General features: G+C 56.0%; 9 protein-coding genes across 9 annotated transcripts; 5 read left to right on the forward strand and 4 right to left on the reverse strand.

The window, feature by feature from the left end:
• Positions 1–46: 46 nt before the first annotated feature.
• L969DRAFT_97095 (uncharacterized protein) lies at positions 47–4,785 on the reverse strand (the record flags this gene model as incomplete). Its single annotated transcript, XM_014709774.1, has 4 exons — positions 47–675; positions 729–2,544; positions 2,598–2,978; positions 3,028–4,785. The coding sequence occupies 4 exons, from the start codon at positions 4,783–4,785 to the stop codon at positions 47–49; spliced, it is 4,584 nt and encodes a 1,527-aa protein (XP_014565260.1).
• A 117-nt stretch (positions 4,786–4,902) lies between these two features.
• On the reverse strand, positions 4,903–6,620 carry L969DRAFT_90679 (uncharacterized protein). The gene is made up of 7 exons (XM_014709775.1): positions 6,480–6,620; positions 6,345–6,422; positions 6,070–6,292; positions 5,719–6,011; positions 5,241–5,662; positions 5,140–5,184; positions 4,903–5,090 (listed from the first exon to the last, which is right to left on the reverse strand). The coding sequence occupies exons 1-7, from the start codon at positions 6,567–6,569 to the stop codon at positions 4,943–4,945; spliced, it is 1,299 nt and encodes a 432-aa protein (XP_014565261.1). The 5' UTR covers positions 6,570–6,620; the 3' UTR covers positions 4,903–4,942.
• Positions 6,621–6,651: 31 nt separating this feature from the next.
• L969DRAFT_97097 (uncharacterized protein) lies at positions 6,652–9,376 on the forward strand (the record flags this gene model as incomplete). The annotated part of the gene is made up of 6 exons (XM_014709776.1): positions 6,652–6,831; positions 6,891–7,171; positions 7,233–7,406; positions 7,463–7,582; positions 7,639–8,189; positions 8,238–9,376. 6 exons carry the CDS (start codon positions 6,652–6,654, stop codon positions 9,374–9,376), a joined length of 2,445 nt encoding a protein of 814 aa, XP_014565262.1.
• Positions 9,377–9,386: 10 nt separating this feature from the next.
• On the reverse strand, positions 9,387–10,047 carry L969DRAFT_54614 (uncharacterized protein; the record flags this gene model as incomplete). Its single annotated transcript, XM_014709777.1, has 6 exons — positions 9,387–9,551; positions 9,603–9,625; positions 9,676–9,746; positions 9,801–9,832; positions 9,889–9,932; positions 9,990–10,047. The coding sequence occupies 6 exons, from the start codon at positions 10,045–10,047 to the stop codon at positions 9,387–9,389; spliced, it is 393 nt and encodes a 130-aa protein (XP_014565263.1).
• Positions 10,048–11,022: 975 nt separating this feature from the next.
• Positions 11,023–17,062, forward strand: L969DRAFT_97099 (glycosyltransferase family 41 protein; the record flags this gene model as incomplete). The annotated part of the gene is made up of 6 exons (XM_014709778.1): positions 11,023–12,303; positions 12,352–13,561; positions 13,614–14,743; positions 14,790–16,511; positions 16,562–16,900; positions 16,952–17,062. 6 exons carry the CDS (start codon positions 11,023–11,025, stop codon positions 17,060–17,062), a joined length of 5,793 nt encoding a protein of 1,930 aa, XP_014565264.1.
• A 126-nt stretch (positions 17,063–17,188) lies between these two features.
• On the reverse strand, positions 17,189–17,808 carry L969DRAFT_54659 (uncharacterized protein; the record flags this gene model as incomplete). Its single annotated transcript, XM_014709779.1, has 2 exons — positions 17,189–17,535; positions 17,589–17,808. The coding sequence occupies 2 exons, from the start codon at positions 17,806–17,808 to the stop codon at positions 17,189–17,191; spliced, it is 567 nt and encodes a 188-aa protein (XP_014565265.1).
• A 217-nt stretch (positions 17,809–18,025) lies between these two features.
• L969DRAFT_97101 (uncharacterized protein) lies at positions 18,026–19,575 on the forward strand (the record flags this gene model as incomplete). Its single annotated transcript, XM_014709780.1, has 10 exons — positions 18,026–18,099; positions 18,291–18,313; positions 18,374–18,487; positions 18,543–18,565; positions 18,616–18,788; positions 18,842–18,903; positions 18,954–19,066; positions 19,126–19,319; positions 19,374–19,446; positions 19,507–19,575. 10 exons carry the CDS (start codon positions 18,026–18,028, stop codon positions 19,573–19,575), a joined length of 918 nt encoding a protein of 305 aa, XP_014565266.1.
• A 131-nt stretch (positions 19,576–19,706) lies between these two features.
• L969DRAFT_97102 (uncharacterized protein) lies at positions 19,707–21,263 on the forward strand (the record flags this gene model as incomplete). The annotated part of the gene is made up of 4 exons (XM_014709781.1): positions 19,707–20,014; positions 20,066–20,164; positions 20,222–20,343; positions 20,398–21,263. The coding sequence occupies 4 exons, from the start codon at positions 19,707–19,709 to the stop codon at positions 21,261–21,263; spliced, it is 1,395 nt and encodes a 464-aa protein (XP_014565267.1).
• Positions 21,264–21,351: 88 nt separating this feature from the next.
• On the forward strand, positions 21,352–22,186 carry L969DRAFT_97103 (uncharacterized protein; the record flags this gene model as incomplete). The annotated part of the gene is made up of 2 exons (XM_014709782.1): positions 21,352–21,918; positions 21,968–22,186. 2 exons carry the CDS (start codon positions 21,352–21,354, stop codon positions 22,184–22,186), a joined length of 786 nt encoding a protein of 261 aa, XP_014565268.1.
• Positions 22,187–22,214: the final 28 nt, after the last annotated feature.

Below are 22,214 nucleotides of genomic sequence, written 5' to 3' on the forward strand. Positions count from 1 at the left end.
CGTTTACTAATGCATTCTGTGTTCTGATGCGATGCTCCCTAGCCCTTTAAGTCGTGTTCATTACTGACGTCTCCGTTTCGAAAGGAGCCTCTCCTGACGTTGCGCCACTGATGAGTGGCTTCTTGCCGATGTGTAGTCGCTCAGCGACAGCGGTCGTCTGCGCGGAAAAGTCGAGGGTCCCGAATCCCAAACCAGGCGTTTTGAGGGGCTCGGGTGACATTCGCCGAGAGAAGCCGGAAAGGATTTGCATAGATCCCCACTCGAGCAGCTTCTTCTGCAGCCAGGGCAGCGAGACCGGCTTCGTTAGGAAATCATTGCACCCAGCTGTCAAGGCAGCGATCCGATCGGTCTGTAGACTCGAAGCCGTCAATGCCACGATGATGACAGGCTGTTGTATAGGTGACAGAGGCGACTTTGGCGTCACTGACTTTGAAGCCGGCCGCTCCTCACCTGGCGTGTCGCCAGGCGTGACCACATTCAATTGCCTCTCCATCTCGCGGATTTCTCTGGTCGCTTCGATGCCAGATTTGACAGGCAACTGGATGTCCATGAGAACCAGATGGAATCCGCCTTGTTTCCATTTGTCGACTGCTTCCTGGCCATTGTTGGCGACTGAATACTTGATGCCTTTCCTCTTCATGTGCGTGCAGAGAATAGTTTGGTTGATCGGATTATCTGCGGGCATGCATCAGCGAGTGGAGAGAATCTGACTAGCAGAAATGTCTGACCTTCTACGATAAGCACGTTGACAGGCGGCACAATTGGCATCGTCGGACGTCGAGCAATGCGGCGTGCTGCTTTGATCTCTGCCTTGCTGCTGGTGCGCCGCGTCGGGGCTTTGACACGTGTCTGTGGGTCATCGCTAGGCAGTTGATCGATTTCTTCTGCGATAGGCATCGTCTGTACTGCAGGCAGCATCGGTGACGCTGTGGTGCCTCTGAAGGACATGCTGAACCGTCGCAGCTCGGAAGCAGCATCTATAGGCGCGCTTTGGGGCTCATGTTGAGCTGAAGCTTCGGCGGCGGAGGGCGCCGCATCATTTGCCAAATGATTCGAAAACATCGCGGGGGAGGATGCCAAACGAGACAGCTGAGGTACGACCGCAGGCAGTGTTTTGTCGGCGGCACCAATGCGAGTCTCTGTCGTTGGCGCACCCAGCGATGAGGAATCTTTGGTGAGCACATACGAATCGAGACTTTGCGCGTGTGTGCTGCTGTCGATTGTCTTCGTTTTTGTACCCACCGAAGGTCGCCTTCCCAGATAGCCCAAACCTAGGCTGTGAGGCGCAACGATAGTGGTTGTTGCTGGTCCCGGGCCCGTCGGTACTGCCATAGAGGCCACGGTCGGCGAACGCGTCAAAGACTGCATAGATCCTGGCGAGCTCGGCGAGCCCGGCATCAACGGCTCGCTGGGACTGCGCACGGAGAGGACATCGCTACTACGGTCGAGCTCGAGGCTGGCCGAGCTTGGCGACCCACTCTTGCCAGATGACGCCTCATCTAACCGCTGTCGCATCGATTCTGGGCCGAGTGACGGCTGGAAAAACAGAGCGGATGGTCTACCATCGGGAGATTGGATGATGACGCCAGTCCGGCCGCTGCTGCCGATCCGTGTGGCAGTTTCGGAGAAATACTCTAGCGCATCTGCTGACAGCGGTGATTGCTCGGGCGTGCCAACACTAGCTTGGGGATGCTCTGGAGGTGTCTGCGGAATGTCATGGCTGGAGCTTTGGCCAGATACGTGCGATGCGACGGAAGCGGCGGTCTGAGCCGCCATCGGTGAATCATGATCACTGCTGCTTGCGAAGCTGAGCCCTGGACTTGGGCGTACTGGCGGACTGTAGACCATGTGGCCACTCCCGCTGGATGGCGATGTAGCAATGGGCGCGAAAAAGGGATCGAGCGTCGGTCGCCGTAAAGCGGTATAAAACGAGGCAAGCAAACGGCGAGGGCCGATTGGCTTGGGAACGACGAGAACTTCAGGCAGCGGCGCGAATGAGCTTGCGCCTTTGAAGACAGATCTTACGATCGTTCTTATCTTACGGTAATTTGCCAGGCTCGCAAAGTGTATGACAGCCGGTGAAGCTGGGGGTGGCACCTGTGCCTGTCGAACCTGTGCACTAGATCGGGTGCGCCTCGTATGCAGCTGTGGCCGCTTTGCCAAGAGGCTGTTCTGCAGATGTAGCTGCGGCGCATTGTTCCTGATGACCACAAGCTGACGCTTCAGCGTAGCGATGTCGTCGTCAATGACAATGAAGTTGATCGTCGGATCTAGCGCAGGTAAGGTAGGGTCTGGCGGAGAGGTCTTGCTCGAAGGATCGCCGCCATTTTGCCTGACCATATCAAGGCGCGTTTTGGCAGCCTTAGGCGAATGAGCGGGCACAGCGGGCTCACTTTCTGATTCGAAAGGCATATGGCCGACGTCCATGCCCCAACCGGCAAGGTAGCCAGTCAAATGCTTCGCGAACAAGCTTGCTTGATCTGCGCATAGACTGACTTTCTTGCCCTTGAGCGATGTATCGGCAAAGTGAAGCAGTTCAGCAATCTGTACGGATCTCCTGAATTAGCACATCGTTGCGGAGCTTTTGTGTCGCTTACAGATGGTTCCGCTGCCACATCTGATGCTCGGTGTCGCTCGGCGCGAGAGCGATCATTCTCACTCGGCAGAACAATTGCCATGGCAAAGGTCTGTTTGCGAGGATTGGGCGGATCCCTCGTCAGCACGAAGCCGAGCTCGTGTGAGAGCGCCTGAACGAGCGGCTGCTTGAGAGGACAAGGTGCAGCGGCCGGGCTGTCGATTGGCTCGTGTCGAGCATGTCTGTATTCCAAAGTACAAATGACAGAGCCTTGTGGGACCCGATCGCGGGCAATACCTGCGACTGTCTTGTTCTGCGATGGAAAGTCCGATAGAGTCCGTGTACGTAAGCTCATCTCGAGCGCATCGCCCGGGAAAGACGAAAGAATAGCCGTCCGCATAAGCTGGATAGACTATATGAGCGAGACCTTTGCAGCAGGTATGTCAGCTTACAGAAATGAGGAGCAAGCCTATGCCCATCTCGTCGCCACGAACGAGGACCTGTTCGACTTCAAGATCGCCATCGTAGCCCTCGCCTCGCGCTGATTCGCCGCTCGAATGGGTCTGTCCAGGCTCCAGACGTGATACCCCTGTGACTATGTTGAGCTCGACAGATTTCTGCGAGGCCAAAGACGCCAATATATCCATGGTCGATTGCAGCAAAGCTGCCAAATCGAAGACGACTTCCTCGCTGTCCAGCGGGCCAGTTGCGGAAGTCGATTGCGCAAAGGCAGCGAGCGCCGTCATGTTGTTGGTCAGCCATGTGAAATACTGCAGTCCCCGCCAGATGGCCGCCACTGAGACCGCCGGTAGAGTCAAGGCAGAGCTCGCTAGCTGTTCGTTCGTGGTTACAGGTACTCTCGAACTGCTCCCGACGATCGACCTAGGCGTTGTCAATGAGACGAACGATCTCGCTCTGTCTACACTAGACTGAGCAGTGTAGGCGCTGCCTGAAGCGGCGGAGATCAGCGAAGCATCGTCCTCCTGGTCAAGCTCCGAATGTAGAGACGCTGGGGCTCGAGCGCCAGTAGGATCCAGGAACTGGGTGTAGTCGGAAGACGCAGGCTGCGGACTGAAATAAGATGTCGGCGAAGTGACGACCGAGTAGAGGGCGGGTGTTGAGGTTGTCAGGAATGACACTGGGGTTACTTGTTGCAAGGTGGTCTGCATAGGATCGAGTAGTAATTTCGCCATGTCTCGGAAGACATCAGCCATGGTCTGGGCAGACCATTGCGGATGCGGTGTATCTGGCTCGTGCGCTGGACTGTTGATGGACGAAAGACCGTTACGGTGCGTTGGGGTGAGCATGTGATCTGCGTAAAGCTGACTTGGCGACGTGAGCGCTTGAGTTTCGGACGAGCTAGTCCCAGCAGGCTGTAGCATGCGATGGATCGCATTCGCTTCTTGTGACCTGCTCGACACAGTCTGGGAGGAAGAGCAATGCTCCATGACCGGCGCGACAGAATCTACCGTCCTAGAGGGATCCGGGCTGCCTTGGGTTGAAGACTGTCTTGATCTTTGGCGATATCTCGAGCCCGGCGAGACTGGCGAGGGCATCGAAGATGCTGAAGGCGTCGTGCTGGAGCTGGCTTGCCGCAAGTAGGAGCCCTCCGCGGGAGTGCTTGGCGGACTTGCCGTTGAGCTGTTTGCTGCGCTCGTTCTTCGCCTGAACATCTGCTTCGCGCTAGATTGGATGATGTTCTTGATCCCTCTATCACTAGTCTCGGAGTAGGAGGTGCCCGTGAAGCTGCTGTTATTGCTCGACCGGCGTTTCTGAGGCTCAGGTTTGACGGGCGCCTTGCCCTTCAGGTCGAGCGGCATGGCGGTCACGGCGGATGAAGCGCTCGAGACGGACTGCTTACTAGTGACTGCAGGAAATGCGGGAGGCTTGAGGTTGCTAGATTGACCACTGGCTGCTGAGGGACTGCTCGCCGGACTCGATTGAGCTGGACTGCCTGCGAGGACGGGAGATGACCGGCTCCTTGCGATGCCGGGCCTCTCTACCCCGGATGAGGAGGTCAGTGTAGCTATGAAGCGTCCCAGACGAGAGCCAATCGTGGCAGAAGATCCTTCATGCCCCGCTAATTCGTTGAAGCGAGCTCTTTCGACCGTTCTGCTGGGTCCGGCCGCCGCGTGTCTGTCTATCGACCTATCGCTGACGTCCAGATCGGCAAGACGATCCGCCGCTTCATCTGCTGCCTCACTCGCCATCTCGCAGATGTCACAGGCCCGACGTTCGCATGTTCAGGGCCGTCGACAGGAGGATGCGAGCTTAGGCACACGCGAGAGAAGGAGAAGAAGCCGCGATCGACGGGAAGCCGATCTACATGCCTCTTTATCATCAGCTGCCACGCATGCATCTTGTCAGCTACTTGGCTTCAGACGCTATAGCTTCAGCTCCAGTAGGCAGCTTATTGATGCCTTGCTTGGTGGGCAAAGCCATTGTCGCAGGTAGTGTCGTGATTGGCGGTAGCATCAATCTCGCTGCCTCTCTCGACTTTTGTATCAGGAACGCGCTGCCATGACGGATGTTAGCTTTGCTCTGTTGACGCTGTAGGGACATACTCCATGATGACCAACGCAGCCATGGCTTCTACGATTGCGATAGCTCTAGATACAGAGTCGGATCATTAGCGAGGATCGGGCGACACTCAGAGGGGACTTACCTGGGAACAACACAGGGATCGTGACGGCCTCTTGTAGCGAGAGAACCTGCCTCGCCATCATATCTGGCCGTCTTCTGCTCCTGTGAGATGGTGGCGGGCGATTTGAACGAACAGCGAAAGTAGATATTCTCCCCGTTGGAGATCCCTCCTTGCACTCCGCCCGATTTGTTCGTCAGTGTCCCTAGCGTTCCGTCCGGCCTGCGCACGAATGCGTCGTTATGCTTCGAGCCTGCTACTGTGGCGCCTCTGAAGCCTGATCCGATCTCAAATGCTTTCGTCGCTGGGATGGACAGCATTGCATGGCCAAGCTTGGCTTCCAGCTTGTCAAAGCAGGGCTCGCCCAGACCGACGGGGCTGTTCCGGATGACGCAAGTCACCGTACCCCCGATTGAGTCGTTGGCCGCTTTGGCTCGCATTATCCTCTGCAATCCCTTGTCAGCCGAATCGGCGAGCAGGCAGTCTCTTGCAAGAGGCTTGCCTCTTCCATCCGTTTGGCAGCTTCGGGGTGCGGGCATCTGATGTTGTTCTGATCAACTTGTTCTCGCGTGACTTTGCTGAGCATGTCCATGTACTCCTTCGTGAGCAGCTCATCCGCATCATCCTCCTCTTCTCCTCCCCCAATGAGGTCAACCGTCTGACCTGATGCCGCGTGGGAAGTCGATGCGAGGTAGGGGATATGTACCTTGCCGACTGAGGAGACGAACGCGACGATTTCTACGCCGCAAGCCTCGCGCAAGTACTTTTCGGCAATCGCTCCCGCTGCCACTCGTCCTGCAGGATCCATTCTCGTTAAGCGCTCCAGAGCAGTCAATGCCGGGAGTAGACATGCCTATCGTCTCTCTTGCGCTGGATCGGCCGCCGCCGCTGCTGGCTTTTATGCCATATTTGAGGAGGTAGGTCCAATCTGCGTGACTCGGACGAGGGTAGAGATCCGTCTCTGTGTAGTCGTGCGGTCTCTGGTCCTTGTTCTGCACTCTGAGGCCGATCGGTGTGCCTAGCGTGACGCCGTGCTCGGTGCCAGACTGAATAGCAACGCTGTCTGCTTCGTCCCTCTGCGGTCCAACGTCAGGCCAGGCCTACACAGTCTTGGCTGACGAGACTCGCGGGTGTTGTCAGTGCACTCTGTCCCGGTCTTCGGCGGGAGAGCTGGGTCTGGATATCTTGCTCGACAAGCTGAAGCCCCTGCGAGTCATCGAATCGCTGTCAGTAGCGTCCTGAGCGGCTGTCCATCGAGCGCACAGGCGGACACCCGTCTATGATACATCCTACGCTTGCACAGTGCGATTCGCCGTACGTCGTCACTCGATAGAGCGTCCCAAACGTCGACATTTCCGTCCCAAAGTCAGCGGCAGTCGACGCACGAAAAGCCAAAAGTCGCGAAATCGTGGCGACGACGACCGGCCAGGCGAGGATGGCGGCAGTGCTCGAGCAGTTACTACAGCCGCCAAACGTCTACAAAGCTCGCGAATCTGCTCAGGAACGACTGACCGAGCTCACACGAGGCGGTCTCGGAAAGGGCAAGCGATCACAAGATGAGCTCGACCGTACACTCAGAGACGTGCTTGCGCGACAAGACGAGCTAGAACAGCAGGCAGGTCGTCCTGCGCTAGTCTAGGCGACGTAGGGTTGACCTTTCCAGGAATCCGGCAGCTGGAGAATTCCAATGGGCTGGTCGAGCAGCTCCTCTCGACCTCGCGACAGACTATCGTCAACCTCGACACGAAAGCAGGCGAGCTGCATACGACTCAGCTGAGAACAGAAGACGAGATCATCGATCATCGCATCAAGCTCTCCAGCGGACTGCGCGAAGGCACCTCGACGGGATCAGACAAGACGCTGCTCGAGGAGCTTGAGGAATTAGATGCCAAGATAGCCCAGCTCGCGCGGGCACAGACCTATTTGGACGTGCTTGCAAAGGCGGAGAAGCTCAGGTCAGACTGTGCAGACCTTCACTGACCTTCTGGGACTGAATCACGAGAGCCTTTCGGACAGCCTACGCGCGAGCTCGTCTATTACGACCAATACAGCAGGAGCACTCAAGGCATATATCCAGCTCTACGAGTATCACGAGAGCCTCAATCGTGTCTCCGGCAAGTTGGGTGCTTCTGCTTTCGTCGAGCGCATTGTACGGAACACGTGGCACAGACAAGTCGACGAGATCTCAATGTGAGCTTGCAAGCTGTGGCCCGTAGTCCCTGAAGACTTATCGTCGTCGACCGCAGAAAAGTACTTGCTGCATTGGAAGAGCTGCATTGGCCAAAGCCAATACCGCCCCTCGAGCGAAGCGTTGCCACTTCACGGCTCAAGGCTGCTTTCCTCGATGGTCTCAAATTACAACGCGCGTCCGTCAGCATGCATATGTTATCGCTCCTGCGCTGATGTTGCTGTCTGACGGTAGGGGTGAGCGCTACCGTCTCGCCAAGACGACAGACATGGATGCAGATCCCAAAAGACCTTCTATCGCACTGCTCGAACCGCCTGTTATCCCAATCCGAGCTATGATCCAACCTCTCGAGTTGAGGTTTCGCTACCATTTCGACGGCAAGCGACAGACGAACCGCTTAGACAAGCCAGAGTGGTACTTTGCTCACGTCCTCAATCTTCTATCGGAGCACGAGCGTTTCTTGACCGACGATGTTCAATCCCTGATGGCAGAAGGAGGTTACGGTCATTTCGATGCAATGACAGAGTTCATTGTCGCTAATCTCAAAATGGTCACACGAAGACTGCGCCAATCTGTTCCACAACTACTCTCACTCCCGCCTATTCTTGCGCATACGATCTATCAAGCGCTGCAATTCGACAAGACCCTGCATGACCGATATGGTTTCGAGCCTCGCATGTCAAAGAGTTTGCCTGGCAAGACCGGCGCAGATGTCTGTATCACCGCTGAGATCATTCTTGATAACGAGTCATGGTTCGGCAGCTGGCGGGAAGCAGAGCGTACTTGTGCGCCCTCCTTTCAGCTGGGTCGTCGACGAGCTGACGTGCGAGCAGATGCGGACGACAAATTCTTCGAGATCATCTCTGCAAGCGATGCATGGCAGCTCAACGAAGATTATGCAGAGTCAGGTCTGAGACCCACGCATTCTGCACTGCGCATTCGCGACCTGTTTGAGCAGATCACAGATCGCTACCGCCCTTTGCCAGCATTCAGACATCGTCTGCCATTCCTGACCAGAATCCAATTGCCTTTGCTAGACTCGTATCATGGTCGAATTGCCTCATCGGTCGATGCTTTTGAAAGCTTGACGTTCGGATTGATCAGCTCTGTACCGGGCTCACTTGGCGAAGGACCTGGTGGGCGTCTGACTGCCGGTGTCAGCGGGCTACAGCGCTTGCTACGGGCGGGAATAAGCGCGAGATGGATGCAAAAGACATGTAGATCGTGGGGAGAAGATCCACTCTTTCTCGACTTGTGGCACCATCTCGCAGATCTCGCTCGTTCTGGCAAGACTGATGACGAGGTCGGCAAGCTGGCAGCACCTCTCTTGGCGCTCGCAGGACAGCCTGACGCTGCACTTTTCGATAGCCATGCAAGTCGATTTGGTGCCTTGGCGGAAAGGACAGACGATCTCATCGTAAAGCACATCGTTCGCGAAGTCACTTCCGAGATGAAGCCTTATCTCAACAAACGATGGGATTATGATGCACTTGCTCCTGACGAACTTGAGATCAGCCCAGAGCTGAACACCACACTGGCGGCATTCTCTGGTCTTCTCAGCTGTCTCGTTAGCTCACTGCCGCCGCTCGCTTGTATGTCACTCTATCGCAAGGTAGCAGTAGCACTTCAAGATATTCTCATCACCAAGATCACCATCGCGAAAGTCTTCCATGAATCTGGCGGCTGTCAGTTTGCGTTTGACTTTGATCATGGTTGGCTAGCCGCCGCGCGAGAAGCAGGCATCATCAGGCCTCTTGCCGCTTTCCGCAAGCTGGCAGACTGTACAGCTCTGCTTTCGCTTTCCGCGAAACCTCAAGCGAAAGGTCGGCCCGCCTTCGCGCAGGTGATGAAGATTGTTTGGGAGTCTGACGAGGCTACGTTTGGACGGACGATGGATGGATGTGGCGTCAAGATACTCCAGCTCAAGGAAGTGCAAGCCGTGCTCAGGAAACGCAGCGAGGCCTGGCAATAGGAATTGCATCTCATGTAGACGCAGATGTCCTCCTCCGTTCGCTTTCGTAATGCTCTCTCATCTGCCGTCGCAATCCGGTCGCGGTTGCAGAGACTGGAGGGCCCATGATCGCGCTCCGCTTGTAAGCCGCCTCTTCGAATGCTGTCAGCGCTCGCGATTGATCTGTTCTTATCACCTGTATCCTGCTTTGTTAGTATCTCCTGCACGCCCGTAGGGGGCGACTGACTGTGCCAATTGACATGAAGAAGCCTGTACGGTCTATTCAGCCCGCGCTCTACTGACAGATCTCGCAGACTCACAAAAGGTTGCGCCTGAAGTCAGCATGTATTGCGAGAGCGAATGCATGAAGCCTCTCGGTCCAGCGCCATTGCTGCGTCCGCCTTCAGCAAAGCGCATCATGCTCTGATGGGTGGAAAATACGCACCGCAGAATGGCGAACGAGCCGAAAATGAAGCCCTGCTCGCATCCGCATCCTCAGTGACAGATAGGAAGGAGATACTTGGGTCACCGACGATGGTCAGGCCGACCAGACCGCCTGTGAGAGCGCCCATTTTGACTGCAGGCATGATGCCATCATGAGCGTGCGAAGGGTCCGAAACACAAGCAGACTGACGTTTCTGAAAGACTGTCGGCTCCTGCGCGCCTGCTACTGGTCTCGGTGGGGGCGGCATGGCAGCAGGGACTCGGTTCGATGCTTTGCGGAGTAGCGCGCGCGCGCGCGCCTAGCATTGGCCTGGAGCTGGGCGGATGACTTACACGATTCAAACGTCGATGCTCACATCAGTAGCACAGCTCATTGGGATCAATCATGATCACGAGAGCTATGACAGCGTGCGGGACAAAATCTGAGGTACGCTGGAAAATGCAAGGAGAGCTCTTGACAAACAAGTGCCAACGGGAGGTGATAAACGGTTGCTTCAGCTTTGTTGAAGCTTCTCATCGGTACCTGAGCTTCGCATGCGTACGGATGTGGGGCCAAGCTGTGCCACTATCACAGTCTCAGGCAAGGCAGCGTCATGACTCAGTTGAACCGCGTTTCAAGGGCGACTGACATCATGTGATGCTCCTGCGGCGAGCCAGGGGTGCATAGAGTCACTGTGGTCTAGCTGACTGCAGCCTTGAACTGTCATCGATGAGTTGTATGTGGCTGCAAGGCACGCTAGTCTCGAGAATCGCTATCGGCTCTCGTGTTCCGCTGTCCGCCACATTCCAGCGCCAAGCCGAGCAAGTCCCATTCTGGCGTTGTTCAAAGAGAGCGACGCTGCTGCAGCTGCTGGCAATGTCGACGAGATCGCAGGCGCATTGAGGAGACGTCCAGCTAGCGTTTGTCTCGATGTACCGACTTCGGCAACGGCCGGAGGAGTGTAAAGTCAAGTCATCTAGCACAGACGCCCAGTCGAAGAGCAACCGTTCCGTCAAGCTCTTTGACGGTCTCGATGTTCGCTTCGTCTCAGCGTCGGATCTTCCAAATGGACTGTGACATCGAGTCTGACACGTTGTAGCAAGTCGAAGCGAGCGTTGCCCGAAACGTCACCGTCTCCTTTTCCCTTGCAAGGCTCCTGTTGCCGTCCACGGTCCATCGTGCTCGCCTCGGCCAGCCACAGGCAGAGCGAGGACAGTCACAGAGCTTGATGCGCTAGCTCGAGATGAGCTACGAGACCGGCCACCACTACGTCGATCCTCGCCGACAAGGTCGCTCATTCGTCGCACAATCGCACGACGGTGATGTCCAAGCTAGCCAAAGACGCTCGAGTCAAGATCTGTCGACATGGCATCACGAACCCAGCGATCGTGCTCTAGCTCATCATCAGCATGCCCAGCAACAGCAGTATGTCGGCGCGCGACCCTCAAACGGTCACTCGAATGGGCTCGATCCCATCCAGACTACCCTCGACGGTCACGCGCAGCCAGACGCTCATTGGGCTCACAATGGCCGACATGAGTGGTCCAGTGCTCAGCGCAACGGTCACTACAGCCCCGCCAGCGCGACACGCTCGCACCAGCAAGTGCCAACAAATGGCTTTGCAAAGCAAGACGCTTCAGGAGCCACTTATCAACCAGTTCCGAAGGACTTTCAGAACGATGCCGTCCAAAGCCGTCAGCGAGCGTACAGTGCCACAGCGAATAGATCTCAAGCAGACCTGCGAGCCCAATGGGATGCTTACTACCAGCAAGGAGGCTCAGCTCATTCTCGACAGGCCTACCTGTCAAATGGTCATACCTACCATCAAGGCGCCATGCAGCAGCACCATCCGCTCGTGAACCCGCCCGAAGGCTACTACCCTTCCCTGCCCCAGCCAAGCCTTGCGAAGTCGCCTCAAGGCGCAAACGGTCACGGGCCTGCCTATCCGCCTCACCAGGCACACTATGATGCTGTCGCGATGGACCATCAGCAGACAAGTCCGACCATGCAGGGCGATCACCCAGGCGTATATGGCTTGCAGCCTTACGCTGCTCCATATGGCTATCACCGCGGTCGGCAAGCTTCAGATCCTGCGCACTTTGGCAATACAGATCCCTACACCCAACAGCTCCGCTACGCTCAGCAACAGCAAGAGCAGCAACGCCAAGCCTACTATGCCCAAGACGGTCAGTACGCCGGTAGCAATCTCAGACGGACGGCAAGCAACGGCAGTCCGAGCACTTCACCCGTTTCTGCGCGCTCCAGGTCATTTTCCGCGCGTGCCACGCCTCGTCAGTCGCCCGCGCAATCGAACGCGATTCCAGCCAGACCCGACAAGCTGACGATGAAAGACATCCCTGAAGCCTTTCGCAATGGTTATGGCGATTCGCATCAACGCAGACGAACACAAACTGACGACCAAATTCACTCCATCTTGACTTTGCCGCCCACCTTGCTGGCTCAATTGGCTCGCACGAGCAATCCTGAGGATCAGATGAAGCTCGCAGTTCAGTCGCGTCAAGATGTGAGCTCTTGCGTTCCCTCTTGCGCCCTTGCTGACATGTACACGTAGAAGAGTCTCTTGCAAGCTTTGGCAATTCCGCCGCCTTCGCCGAGCGCCTTTCCCGCGACGTTCGAATCGACAAAAGTCATCAAGTCGCATCCCAGTATGGCACTTCTGCTCCATCAGGCTGTTGCGCCCTCCGAGCATAGCTTAACCGCGCTTGCGCCTCAAGAAATGGCAAAGCCATTCGTGCCCATCTACACGTCAGTCGACAGCTGGGCGGAGCAGGAAGCTCGTCAGCAACTCAAAGAGCAGACGAGCTTCTATAACAAACCAGCTCTCAAGCCCGATCAGGTCCAAGAAATTGCAATGCAGATCAAGAAGATGCATGTGCAACAGCAAGAGAAAGAAGTCAATCAGGAAATCACCAATTCCAAGCATCAAGCTATCTCTCTGGCTACGCAAGCTGCCTCTGCAGAACATATGGCGTCTTCCGGCTCCCGACCTTCGGTCGATCTGTCAATCTACGCAGATCATTACCGTCGTGAGCTCGACCGCAACGCAACAGGCTACTATCTGCATCTGCACAAGGACGCTCTTGCTCGCTTACTGCAGGCAGAAGTGCCTGCTACATCGTCTCCCGAAGCAGCGCACGCCGGTGTCGATGAGACACGTCAGGCTGCCATGCGCGTGCAAGCTGCCGCTGCCGCTGCTATCACTGCCAATGTCATGGCAGCCCACGATCTTGCCAGATCTGCTTCGCAATCGCTCGTGCAGACTCAGCAGCGCTCCGATCAGCAAAAGTCGCACTCCCCTGAAGTTGCAAATGAAAACGGCTCGGCCACGCAAGCACAAGCTCGAAACGCCTTCGAAGCAGCTCAACGGGCTTCTGCACCGGCTGAGGTCACTGAGACGCTCAAGGATCTTTTCTACAAAGACCTCGTCACTGCAGAACATCGCGATTATCTGCTCCGATACGCCCATCAAGTCTATACCGAGGACGCAAACAACGAGCAGCTCTTGCCCTTGTTGCACATGCTACAAAGTACACATCCGACTCACTGTCCGACTTTGCTCCTCCTCAGCTGCGTCTACTACAGCAAAGGCGCTTCAAATCGCGACTACCTCAAGTCGAGCATTCACTGGAACGAGGCAATCCTCAAAGTCGACAGTCAGTACGTTGAAGCCATGTCGAACATTGGTACCACGTTGCGCGCGCTTGGTCATTGCGCACAAGCTGAACAATGGTGGTGGAAAGCTATCAAGCTGCGCCCTATGTGTAAGCGATCTCTTGAATTTTGACTGCAGCATCGCTGATGCTCCCTCGACAGACTGTGATGCCTTTGACAATTTGCTCAGCGTGCTATGCACCGCACAGCCTTCGCAGACCAGCACGAAAGGCGAGTCGATTGCAGCAACACCGCCGCGTCATGAAGAAGCAATTCAGCTCTGTGACTTTGTGGAGCAACGTATCTTCTATGCTGACGATGCCAAGGTGAAGCCGAAGCGACCGCTCATCACACCTGCGTACATTCCTGCTAGCAACGTGCATCGCTTTCAGACTCTGTTCAATGCCAAAGCGAATCTGTGGGCAAATCTTGGCCGAGCTGACAAGGCAAGGTGCAATTACGAAAAGGGTATCGAGATTGCCCTCGCTCGTGGCCCTTCAATACTCGGCTTTGACGTCCGCGACTTCATGCTCGCTTCTTGTCTTGCCAGCTTGTGCTTGATGCGGGAAGCTCTGGGCGAAGACGCGCTGATGTGTATGAACACGATCGATCAAGAATTAGGGCTATCGCATCACGGAAAATTCTACTGGCAGGATCTATTGACTTCGGTCTCGCGTCAGAGCGACAATGTCGCTGCTGCACTGCTTCGACAAGGCGGCGGCTTCCTGCCCATGACGCTGCTTACGCCCGAGCTCATCGCACGTCTGCCAAGCCATCTCTTCGCGAGCACAGGTGGTATCCTGCCCAGTCTGTATTCCCAAAACGGTACGACAAGTTCGCTTGCTCAGACAAACCAAACGACGAGCACGCTCCTCCTCACGCTCGCTAAGATCTTCCAGGACGGTATCGGCTCACCAAATGTTACTGTTGCAGCAGTAGAAGGCATACCCCTCTCGCCATCGATGCTGTTGCCGCTATACTACTCTGCTTTGGCTCTCCATCCGACGCCCTCGACCTATAATAATCTCGGCATCTTACTTGCAAGTCTGACGGCTTCGACAACTGTCTTGACTCCTGATGGCGCGAAGAGCATGTCGGGTCAAGACTTTGCATTGCTCTTCTACGAGACTGGTCTCAAGCTCGACCCCTCACATCCGCATTTATACACCAATCTTGGCAGCTTGCTCAAGGACATGGGCAGCCTACAAGAAGCTGTGCAAATGTACGAAAAGGCAGTCGACTGCAACCCGAACTTTGACGTTGCTCTGGCCAACCTTGCCAATGCAGTCAAGGTGTGTCACACTCCGCGCAGAGTTGCTCTTGCTGAACCTGCTGCAGGATCTCGGACACGTGCAAGAGTCTGTGCCGTACTACAAGCGCGCAGTGCAGCTCAATCCAGACTTTCCAGAGGCTGTTTGCGGACTTGCAAATGCGTTGTGCGCCATCTGTGACTGGCAAAATCGTGGTTCCGGCAGTCTCGAGATTGGCGTTGGCTCGGAAGGCCAGATTCTCCGGCCAGGCAATGCTTCGGATGCCATTCTTGCTGCTCAAGGCTGGATGGCAAAGATCAGATCGCTCGTCCAGAAGCAACTCTCCGACGGACTCGCCTACGGCTCCGGCATGATCGCCAACACGCAGCCAATCGAAGGCTGGCTTGCAGTCGTTGCCCAGGCACTCGCTACTGGCGGCATTCTCGACAATACGCAGGCATGGACTGACCGTCTTTCGCAATTCTACGAAAAGCTTGATCGATGGGCTCTCCTTATCAATGAGGGGGGCTTCATCATTCGCCTGATCGAACATCTCAGCCGTCGCGTACAACGCCGCTGGTATCTGCACCAGTACGGCTCGCTTGTCAAGTCGGATGCGCCAATGTCCGCCATCGATCTCAGTGATCCTGCCGTTGTTGCTCAGTACAAGCGACCGCTGCTGCCGCCACAGCTCACAGCAACTGCAGTGCCTACTGTCTTGCCTTTCCACACTTTCACATACCCGCTGGATGCTCGTGAGATTCGCCTAATCTCGCATCGCAATGCGCTACGGATCTCAATGTCCGCACTCTCGCAGCCATGGATGCCCACTCACGTCTACCCACCTCCGCCGCCGCCTTCACCTAAGATCAACATCGGATACGTGTCTTCAGACTTCAACAACCATCCTCTGTCGCATCTGATGCAGAGCATCTTCGGCATGCACGATCTGGACCGGTTCAACGTCTTCTTGTATGCCACGACGGCCTCAGATCAATCGCAATATCGCAAGAAAATCTCAGCTGAATCGCAGTGCTTCCGTGATGTCTCTGCCATGCGCAACGCCGAGATTATCCAGACCATCATCAACGATAAGATCCACATCCTCGTCAACCTCAACGGCTACACCAAGGGTGCTCGCAACGAGATCTTTGCAGCTCGCCCGTGCCCCATCCAGGTGGCATACATGGGCTTTGTCGGAACACTCGCTGCAAGCTGGTGTGACTGGCTGATCGCAGACGAGATTGTATGTCCGCCTGACATGGTGTCCTGTAATGTCTGGCGAAAACGTCAAGAGCTTGATGCCAGCTCGATAACTCGGCCCACGGAGCTTCCGGGTGATCTCGATCCAGAAGAGAATGACGCCAGCTGGGTCTACACGGAGAAGCTCTGCTACATGCCGCACAGCTACTTTGTAGCCGACCATGCTCAGTCGGCTCCTCGTGAGCCTCACGAGCTTTTGCCAAATCTCGAGGAGCGATGGGCAGAAGAAGAGAGATGCCGATGGCGGATGCGTCAGGCTCTGTTCCCTGAGCTCGCTCCCGAGACTGTCATCTTTGCCAATTTCAACCAGCTCTACAAGATCGACCCCTCGACGTTCTGCATCTGGCTCAAGATCTTGCAAGCTGTTCCGAATTCTGTCTTGTGGCTCCTTCGCTTCCCTGCAGCTGGCGAGCCCAATCTGCTTGACACTGCAAAGCGATGGGGAGGCGAAGCAATTGCCAAGCGGATCCTCTTTACATCTGTTGCTTCGAAAGATGAGCATCTCAACCGCGGCAGAGTTGCGGATCTCTTCATTGATACCTTGGAGGTAAGTCCTTCAGCATGTCTCGTCCTCGTCCGCGCTGACTCGAGCTGCAGCTTGGATCACACACGACCTGCGTGGATGTGCTTTGGTCTGGCTCGCCCATCGTGGTGTCGCCTCGCAAACGCGAGAAAATGGGATCGCGCGTCTCTACGAGTATCGTCACCGCCAGCGGCTTCGCAGACGCGCTCGTCGTCGAGGATGAAGCCCAGTACGAGCGACGAGCAGCTGAGCTCGGCAACGGCCTCAAGTACACGCTCGATCCAGCCGATCCCTCGATCCGACGTGGTTCGGGCGAACTCAACGAGCTCAGGCGCAAGCTGTTCCTCAGCAGAGAGACTTCGCCTATCTACGACACTCGCCGCTGGGTCCGCAATCTCGAGACTGGCTTGGAGGTGTGTTGCTTCTTGCGCTCGTTGCGAGCTCTGCTTATGAGATCGACACAGGAAATGTGGTCTCGCTACGTGACCGGACTGGAAATGGAAGACACTGGCGAATGGAAGAAACACTCGGAAGAGACACGTCGCTCGGGCTGCATCCACATTGTCGAAAAGTGAAATCACTTTTTCGCGGATACCCTTCTTCTGTCGAAACAGCAAATGTTGGCCTCTCGCGCGTGCTTGTTGCTTGTGTGTACAACAAAACAGAATCGTGTCGTCATTTGCATGCAGATAGAGTCTTCGCTATGCAGCCAGCGCTTCGTTCACTAGGCCTTTGAGCGTCTCGTCCAAGTCTAGATTCCTTATCGCCTCCTGTCCTTTAGGGCTCACTTTACCCCATGTCTTTCGCACGATATCGACCAGCTTGGATCTGTCGAGCTTGTCATGATCGGTGAGCTTCTCGACTTCGAGTTGGTTCGTGAAGAAGGTCAGGACTGCCCCATCCTCGAGCGCCTGTGTGCCAGGATTGCCTTTACGGAGGTCGCTCTTAGACACCCATTGTCGGACAGCAGCAATCTCTTCGTCTTGCAGGCCGGCTTGCCTGAGGAGCTCTGCCGCCTTGTCTGCTTGTACAACGTACAATCTCCGACCTGTCTGTCACGCATGAGCACAATGACAGCTTGCGAGGAAAGAGAGCGCGTACGCCATGACAGATAGCCCGCTTTGCCATCGGGGAAGCTCGTGCGGGGAAGCGACCACCGCTGGAGATGCTGACACCGTGCAGCGAGAAGAAGTACATCATCTGCTTCAGGATAGAGCTGCTTGACCCATCGCTCGACGCTATCGGCGTACGCGAGCTCCTCGCCCGCAGGATCCTCGCGGTGCAAGGCGTCGATGAGCTCTCGTGCTCTGGCGTACTGCATCACAGACTTCTGCGTGAGCCACTGTCTATGTGACTGAGGTCGGACTGAGGAGAAAGACGAGCGGAACGTCGGCCAATCTGTCTATCGGCCCCGGTTGGGTTGACATCTCGCGACGACTGGCGCGCGTGTGCACCTGTTCGCTTCGTTGGCCAGGCTTCACGCTCCAAGGCAGTTTTCTCTTGCTTGTTGAGCACCGTCACAGCAAAGCCAGAGCAGTATGGCAGTCGGTGCAACAGCCAAGCGAGCGCCAGGCGAGCGAGCGCCCGTCAATTGGTCCAACATTGGTGTAGGGCAAGTTGACTCTTTGCTGAGCTCTTTGAGCACCCCAGCTGATAACAACGTCGTCCTCTCATCTGCTCTCTGCTTCGATCAACGCTACGCTCTACATTCTCACGGTCATCGTTCGACCCTTTGCTCCCCTTTGGCTCGACTCAACCTATCGGCTTGCTCTGTGGGGTTGGGACACTCGTGACGACGTACAGAGCTATCATGAACATGTTCGAAGGTCAGTCATAGCTGGTCTCACACGTATCACCATCTGACTGAGATCACTCTGTCCTGACAGCAACGACACTAGGCCAGCCGCTCGAAGTCGTCAAGACCCAAATGGCCTCGAGCAGAGGCGACAAGATGTCTGTCGCCATCCAGAAAGTCTGGGCCAGAGGCAAGATTTTAGGATGTCGGTACCAGTCGATTCACAGCTTCACGATGCTGATAGAATGCTGCGACGACAGTCTACCAAGGCCTTATCCCATGGGCAAGCAGACGCGTCTTTCTGCTGATACGTGTGCTCAACCGAGCTGACAGGCATGGATCGAAGCCTCAACGAAGGGCGCAGTACTGCTCTTCACAGCGGCAGAGGTCGAGAACTTTGCGACCGACAAGGGCGTCTCGCAAGGCACCGCTGGTCTCCTCGGTGGCATGGCGGGCGGTATCGCGCAAGCATACGCGACAGTCGGCTTCTGTACCACCATGAAGACGTATGTGCCCTGTCTACTCTATGCCGCACTCTACGCTCATCTTGCACTGCCAGTGCTGAGATTACACGCTCAAAAGTAGCCGCACAAGGCGTTACACCGCCATCCACCTGGCAAGGTCAGTTGACTGTAGATAGCCATTACCGGGTGCTCACGCCCCGCGCGCAGTCTTCGGTAACATCTGGCAGAAAGAGGGTATCCGCGGCATCAACAAGGGCGTCAATGCGGTCGCCATCCGCCAGTGCACAAACTGGGGCTCTCGCATGGGCTTTGCTCGCTTCGTGCGTGACTGCCCATGAGCGTCTCATGAGTTTGACGCTCATTGCCTGATGATGTGCAGGCGGAGACCATGATCAGAGATGCCAGGGGCAAAGCGCCAGGAGAGAAACTGTCTGCGCTCGATACCGTCTTTGCCTCCTCGATCGGTGGCGCGCTAGGATGCTGGAATCAACCCATCGAAGTCGTGCGAGTCGAGATGCAATCTATGGCGAACAACCCAGGCAAGAACAGACCCGCAAAGCTCACTGTACTCAAGTCTGTCTTTTCCCCTGCCCGCGCTGCCCAGATTTTGTGCTGATTAGCCTGCAGTACACTCGCTTACATCTACTCTGAGACGGGCATCAAAGGTCTCTACAGAGGTGTCACACCGCGTATCGGATTGGTCGGTCTTGCCTTGCCCGGCTCGGCAAGGTGCCTTTGCTGATGTAGAGGGGCGATGCAGGGCATTTGGCAGACGGTCTGCATGGTCTCGTTCGCTGACATTGTAAAAGGCTGGATCGCGAACAAATAAGGCTGGCGCGGCAAACATCGACAATGCGATCATGTCTTAGAGCTTTGCATGCATGCCTTTCATTGGGGTCACCGCTTTCTTCCGTCGCGTCCTTTGACGAACGTCGCGATGAGCCGATGACGAACGACCAAATGAAGACGACCGTGCTCAGGTCCAAAATCCTACGACTGGCCCGAGTATTCGCTCTGCTGTTAGCGTGCACGACTTTGCTTCTCGGCGGACGAGCAGGCGTGGCAAGATGGCGCAGGAGCAAGCTCGGCGCACAAGATCTGGCTTACGTGCCCCGAGGCTTCAGACGACGCATTGTGGCCATTGGAGACTTGCACGGCGATCTCAATCACGCCGTTCGCACACTCCGCAACATCGAAGTCATCAACGAGCACAACCATTGGATCGGCAAGTCTACCATCCTCGTCCAGACCGGTGACATCGTCGACAGGCAAGCCAATCGCCTTTGCACTCAGCAGATGAGGCTGACAGCGGGCTGCAGAGGCAAGGATACGATTGCGCTGTACCACTTCTTTGAGACCCTGCGCTCCCAGGCTGCAGAAGTAGGCGGCCAGGTGGTGTCGCTCATGGGCAATCACGAGTCAGTGATGCTCATAAACGCAGTGCTATACAAGCAGCTCATGCAATGCGCGGTCAGGATGATGAACGCGATGGGCGACTGGCGCTATGTGACCAAGGAGGACATAGAATCATTCGGAGGCGAACGCAATCGTCGTCGGGCAATGTCCTCGCGCGGCTGGATTGGACAAAACTGGCTCGGTGAGTCCCTCTTCAGCCTGCCGGATGTCACGCTGACGTGGGATGATCCTGCAGCAAATTATACCTTCACAGCAAGAGTGCAGTACAATCTTGATTTCAAAGGTCATGCTGCATCGCCTTATCTGAACGACTCACTCGAAGATTGTCTGTCTGATCCTATTGATGGACAAGAGCGTCGATGTCAGCGGCAGATCAAAGCACGCCTTTCCGATCATGCCCCACAACGACCACTGGGTATATGGCGTGGTCCGGACAAGCAGACGCTCTTCTCTTCGCCGGATGCGGAGACGACGGAAGAAGAGCATCGTTTGGATCCATTCGCTGGCGTAGCCGCCAGCTTTGTCCATGGCGGCATCCATCCAGAATGGGCAGCAAAGCCTAATGCAGTGGGCGAGATCAACAAGCTGGGCCATTCGCTGCTTGAGAAGAGCATCAGCGGTCCTTTGGCCAGCCCACTCAGTCTGCCTCGCAATGCTTCGCCCGAAGAGCGCGCTCTGTGGGAGGAAAAGGGTCCGCTGTGGTATCGCGGCTTTGCACTAGACGAAGACGAGACGGAGATGTGTGCGCGTGCGGCGGAGACGATGCGGTCGCTTGGCGTCCGTCGACTGATCATGGGTCACACGCCACAGTTCGAAGGCATCAAATCACGATGCGCCGGTCAGGTCATCCTCATCGATACAGGCATCTCCAGTGCTTATGGTGGCGCTCTTGCTGCTCTTGAGATCATGTATACGCTTACGCCTGCTCGAGACGCGCCCCGTCCGCTCGGGCCAGATGGGCAGGAAACACCGCCGCCAGTGCCAAAGCCAGGCGAAAAGCGCAAGTGGGCCGAGCGAGAGCTGGTATCTGTCTGGACAGTCGGCAAGCGTACTCAGATCATCGCTCGCAAAGAGAGAACGCTCCATCTGCCTGCGATCTGACGCGAAGGAGAAGATCGAAGCACGCACAGACTGCATCTGACGATGAGAGCTTCAACGTACTCCGTCTGCAAGTGCTTGGCTGTTGCGAATGTCGTGCATCAGACATCAGCTAGCGGATGCAGACAAGGATGACGGTGGCATCGTTGCATTCGACCTAGAACGACCTCGGCTTCGTCACCGCGTGCAATCCGAGAGCATGTTATCAACGCAAGCTTCCCGGCGCATGTCATTTGTCGCTACTCGGCTTCGTAAGACATCGCTGCCTGGTCTCCCGCGCGCTAGCTCTTCCAGTCCGCCCGGCAGCACACTCACGGTCAAACGACTTGCACGATCGCGCTCTATCGATATTCATGCATCAAAGGCCAAAGAAGCCAGTGCGAGGCTTGCTCAGCAGATCCGATCGGCACAGACGCTCGCAGCGGAACTTCAACCCGGCCAGCGGTCCGTCGTGACACCATCAGCATGCTCGCCAGATTTGGTTGGCGATGGATCAGAGATGGCGACAAGTCGATCACGCGACTTGCGCAGAGCTGCATCCAGATTCTTCAGGACGCGCAAAGCTAGCTCATCGTCCCTTGGCTCGCCTGTGATGGCGGACGACCAAGTAGAGGTGCTCAGAGATTTGTACTATCAAGCAAGCAAGTCGCCGCTCAGCGTGAGCTGGTAGACAGGTCAGACGATGTTGTGTACATGCAAGCCGTTAGCAAAAATGCTGCAAAAGTATGTCTACGCCGTGGCATCAAGTTTGCGACTTGAGGCAAATCCACTTCCGAAGCCCAGCGAGCGCGATCCTGCCATCAAGAGTTCCCGGAAAGATTTCCAGATCTGCTCCGTTACCGGACTCGATTGAAAATCTAGTCATCAAGACGAAGCACCCATCTCTGCAGAAGGGGCTTGCGATCTTGTCCGAGAGCTCAAGCTAGGACGCCCGAAAGAAAGAAGTGCGCAAAT

Source organism: Mixia osmundae, assembly GCF_000708205.1.
Source record: "Mixia osmundae IAM 14324 unplaced genomic scaffold scaffold_13, whole genome shotgun sequence".
NCBI classification, from domain to species: Eukaryota; Fungi; Basidiomycota; class Mixiomycetes; order Mixiales; family Mixiaceae; genus Mixia; species Mixia osmundae.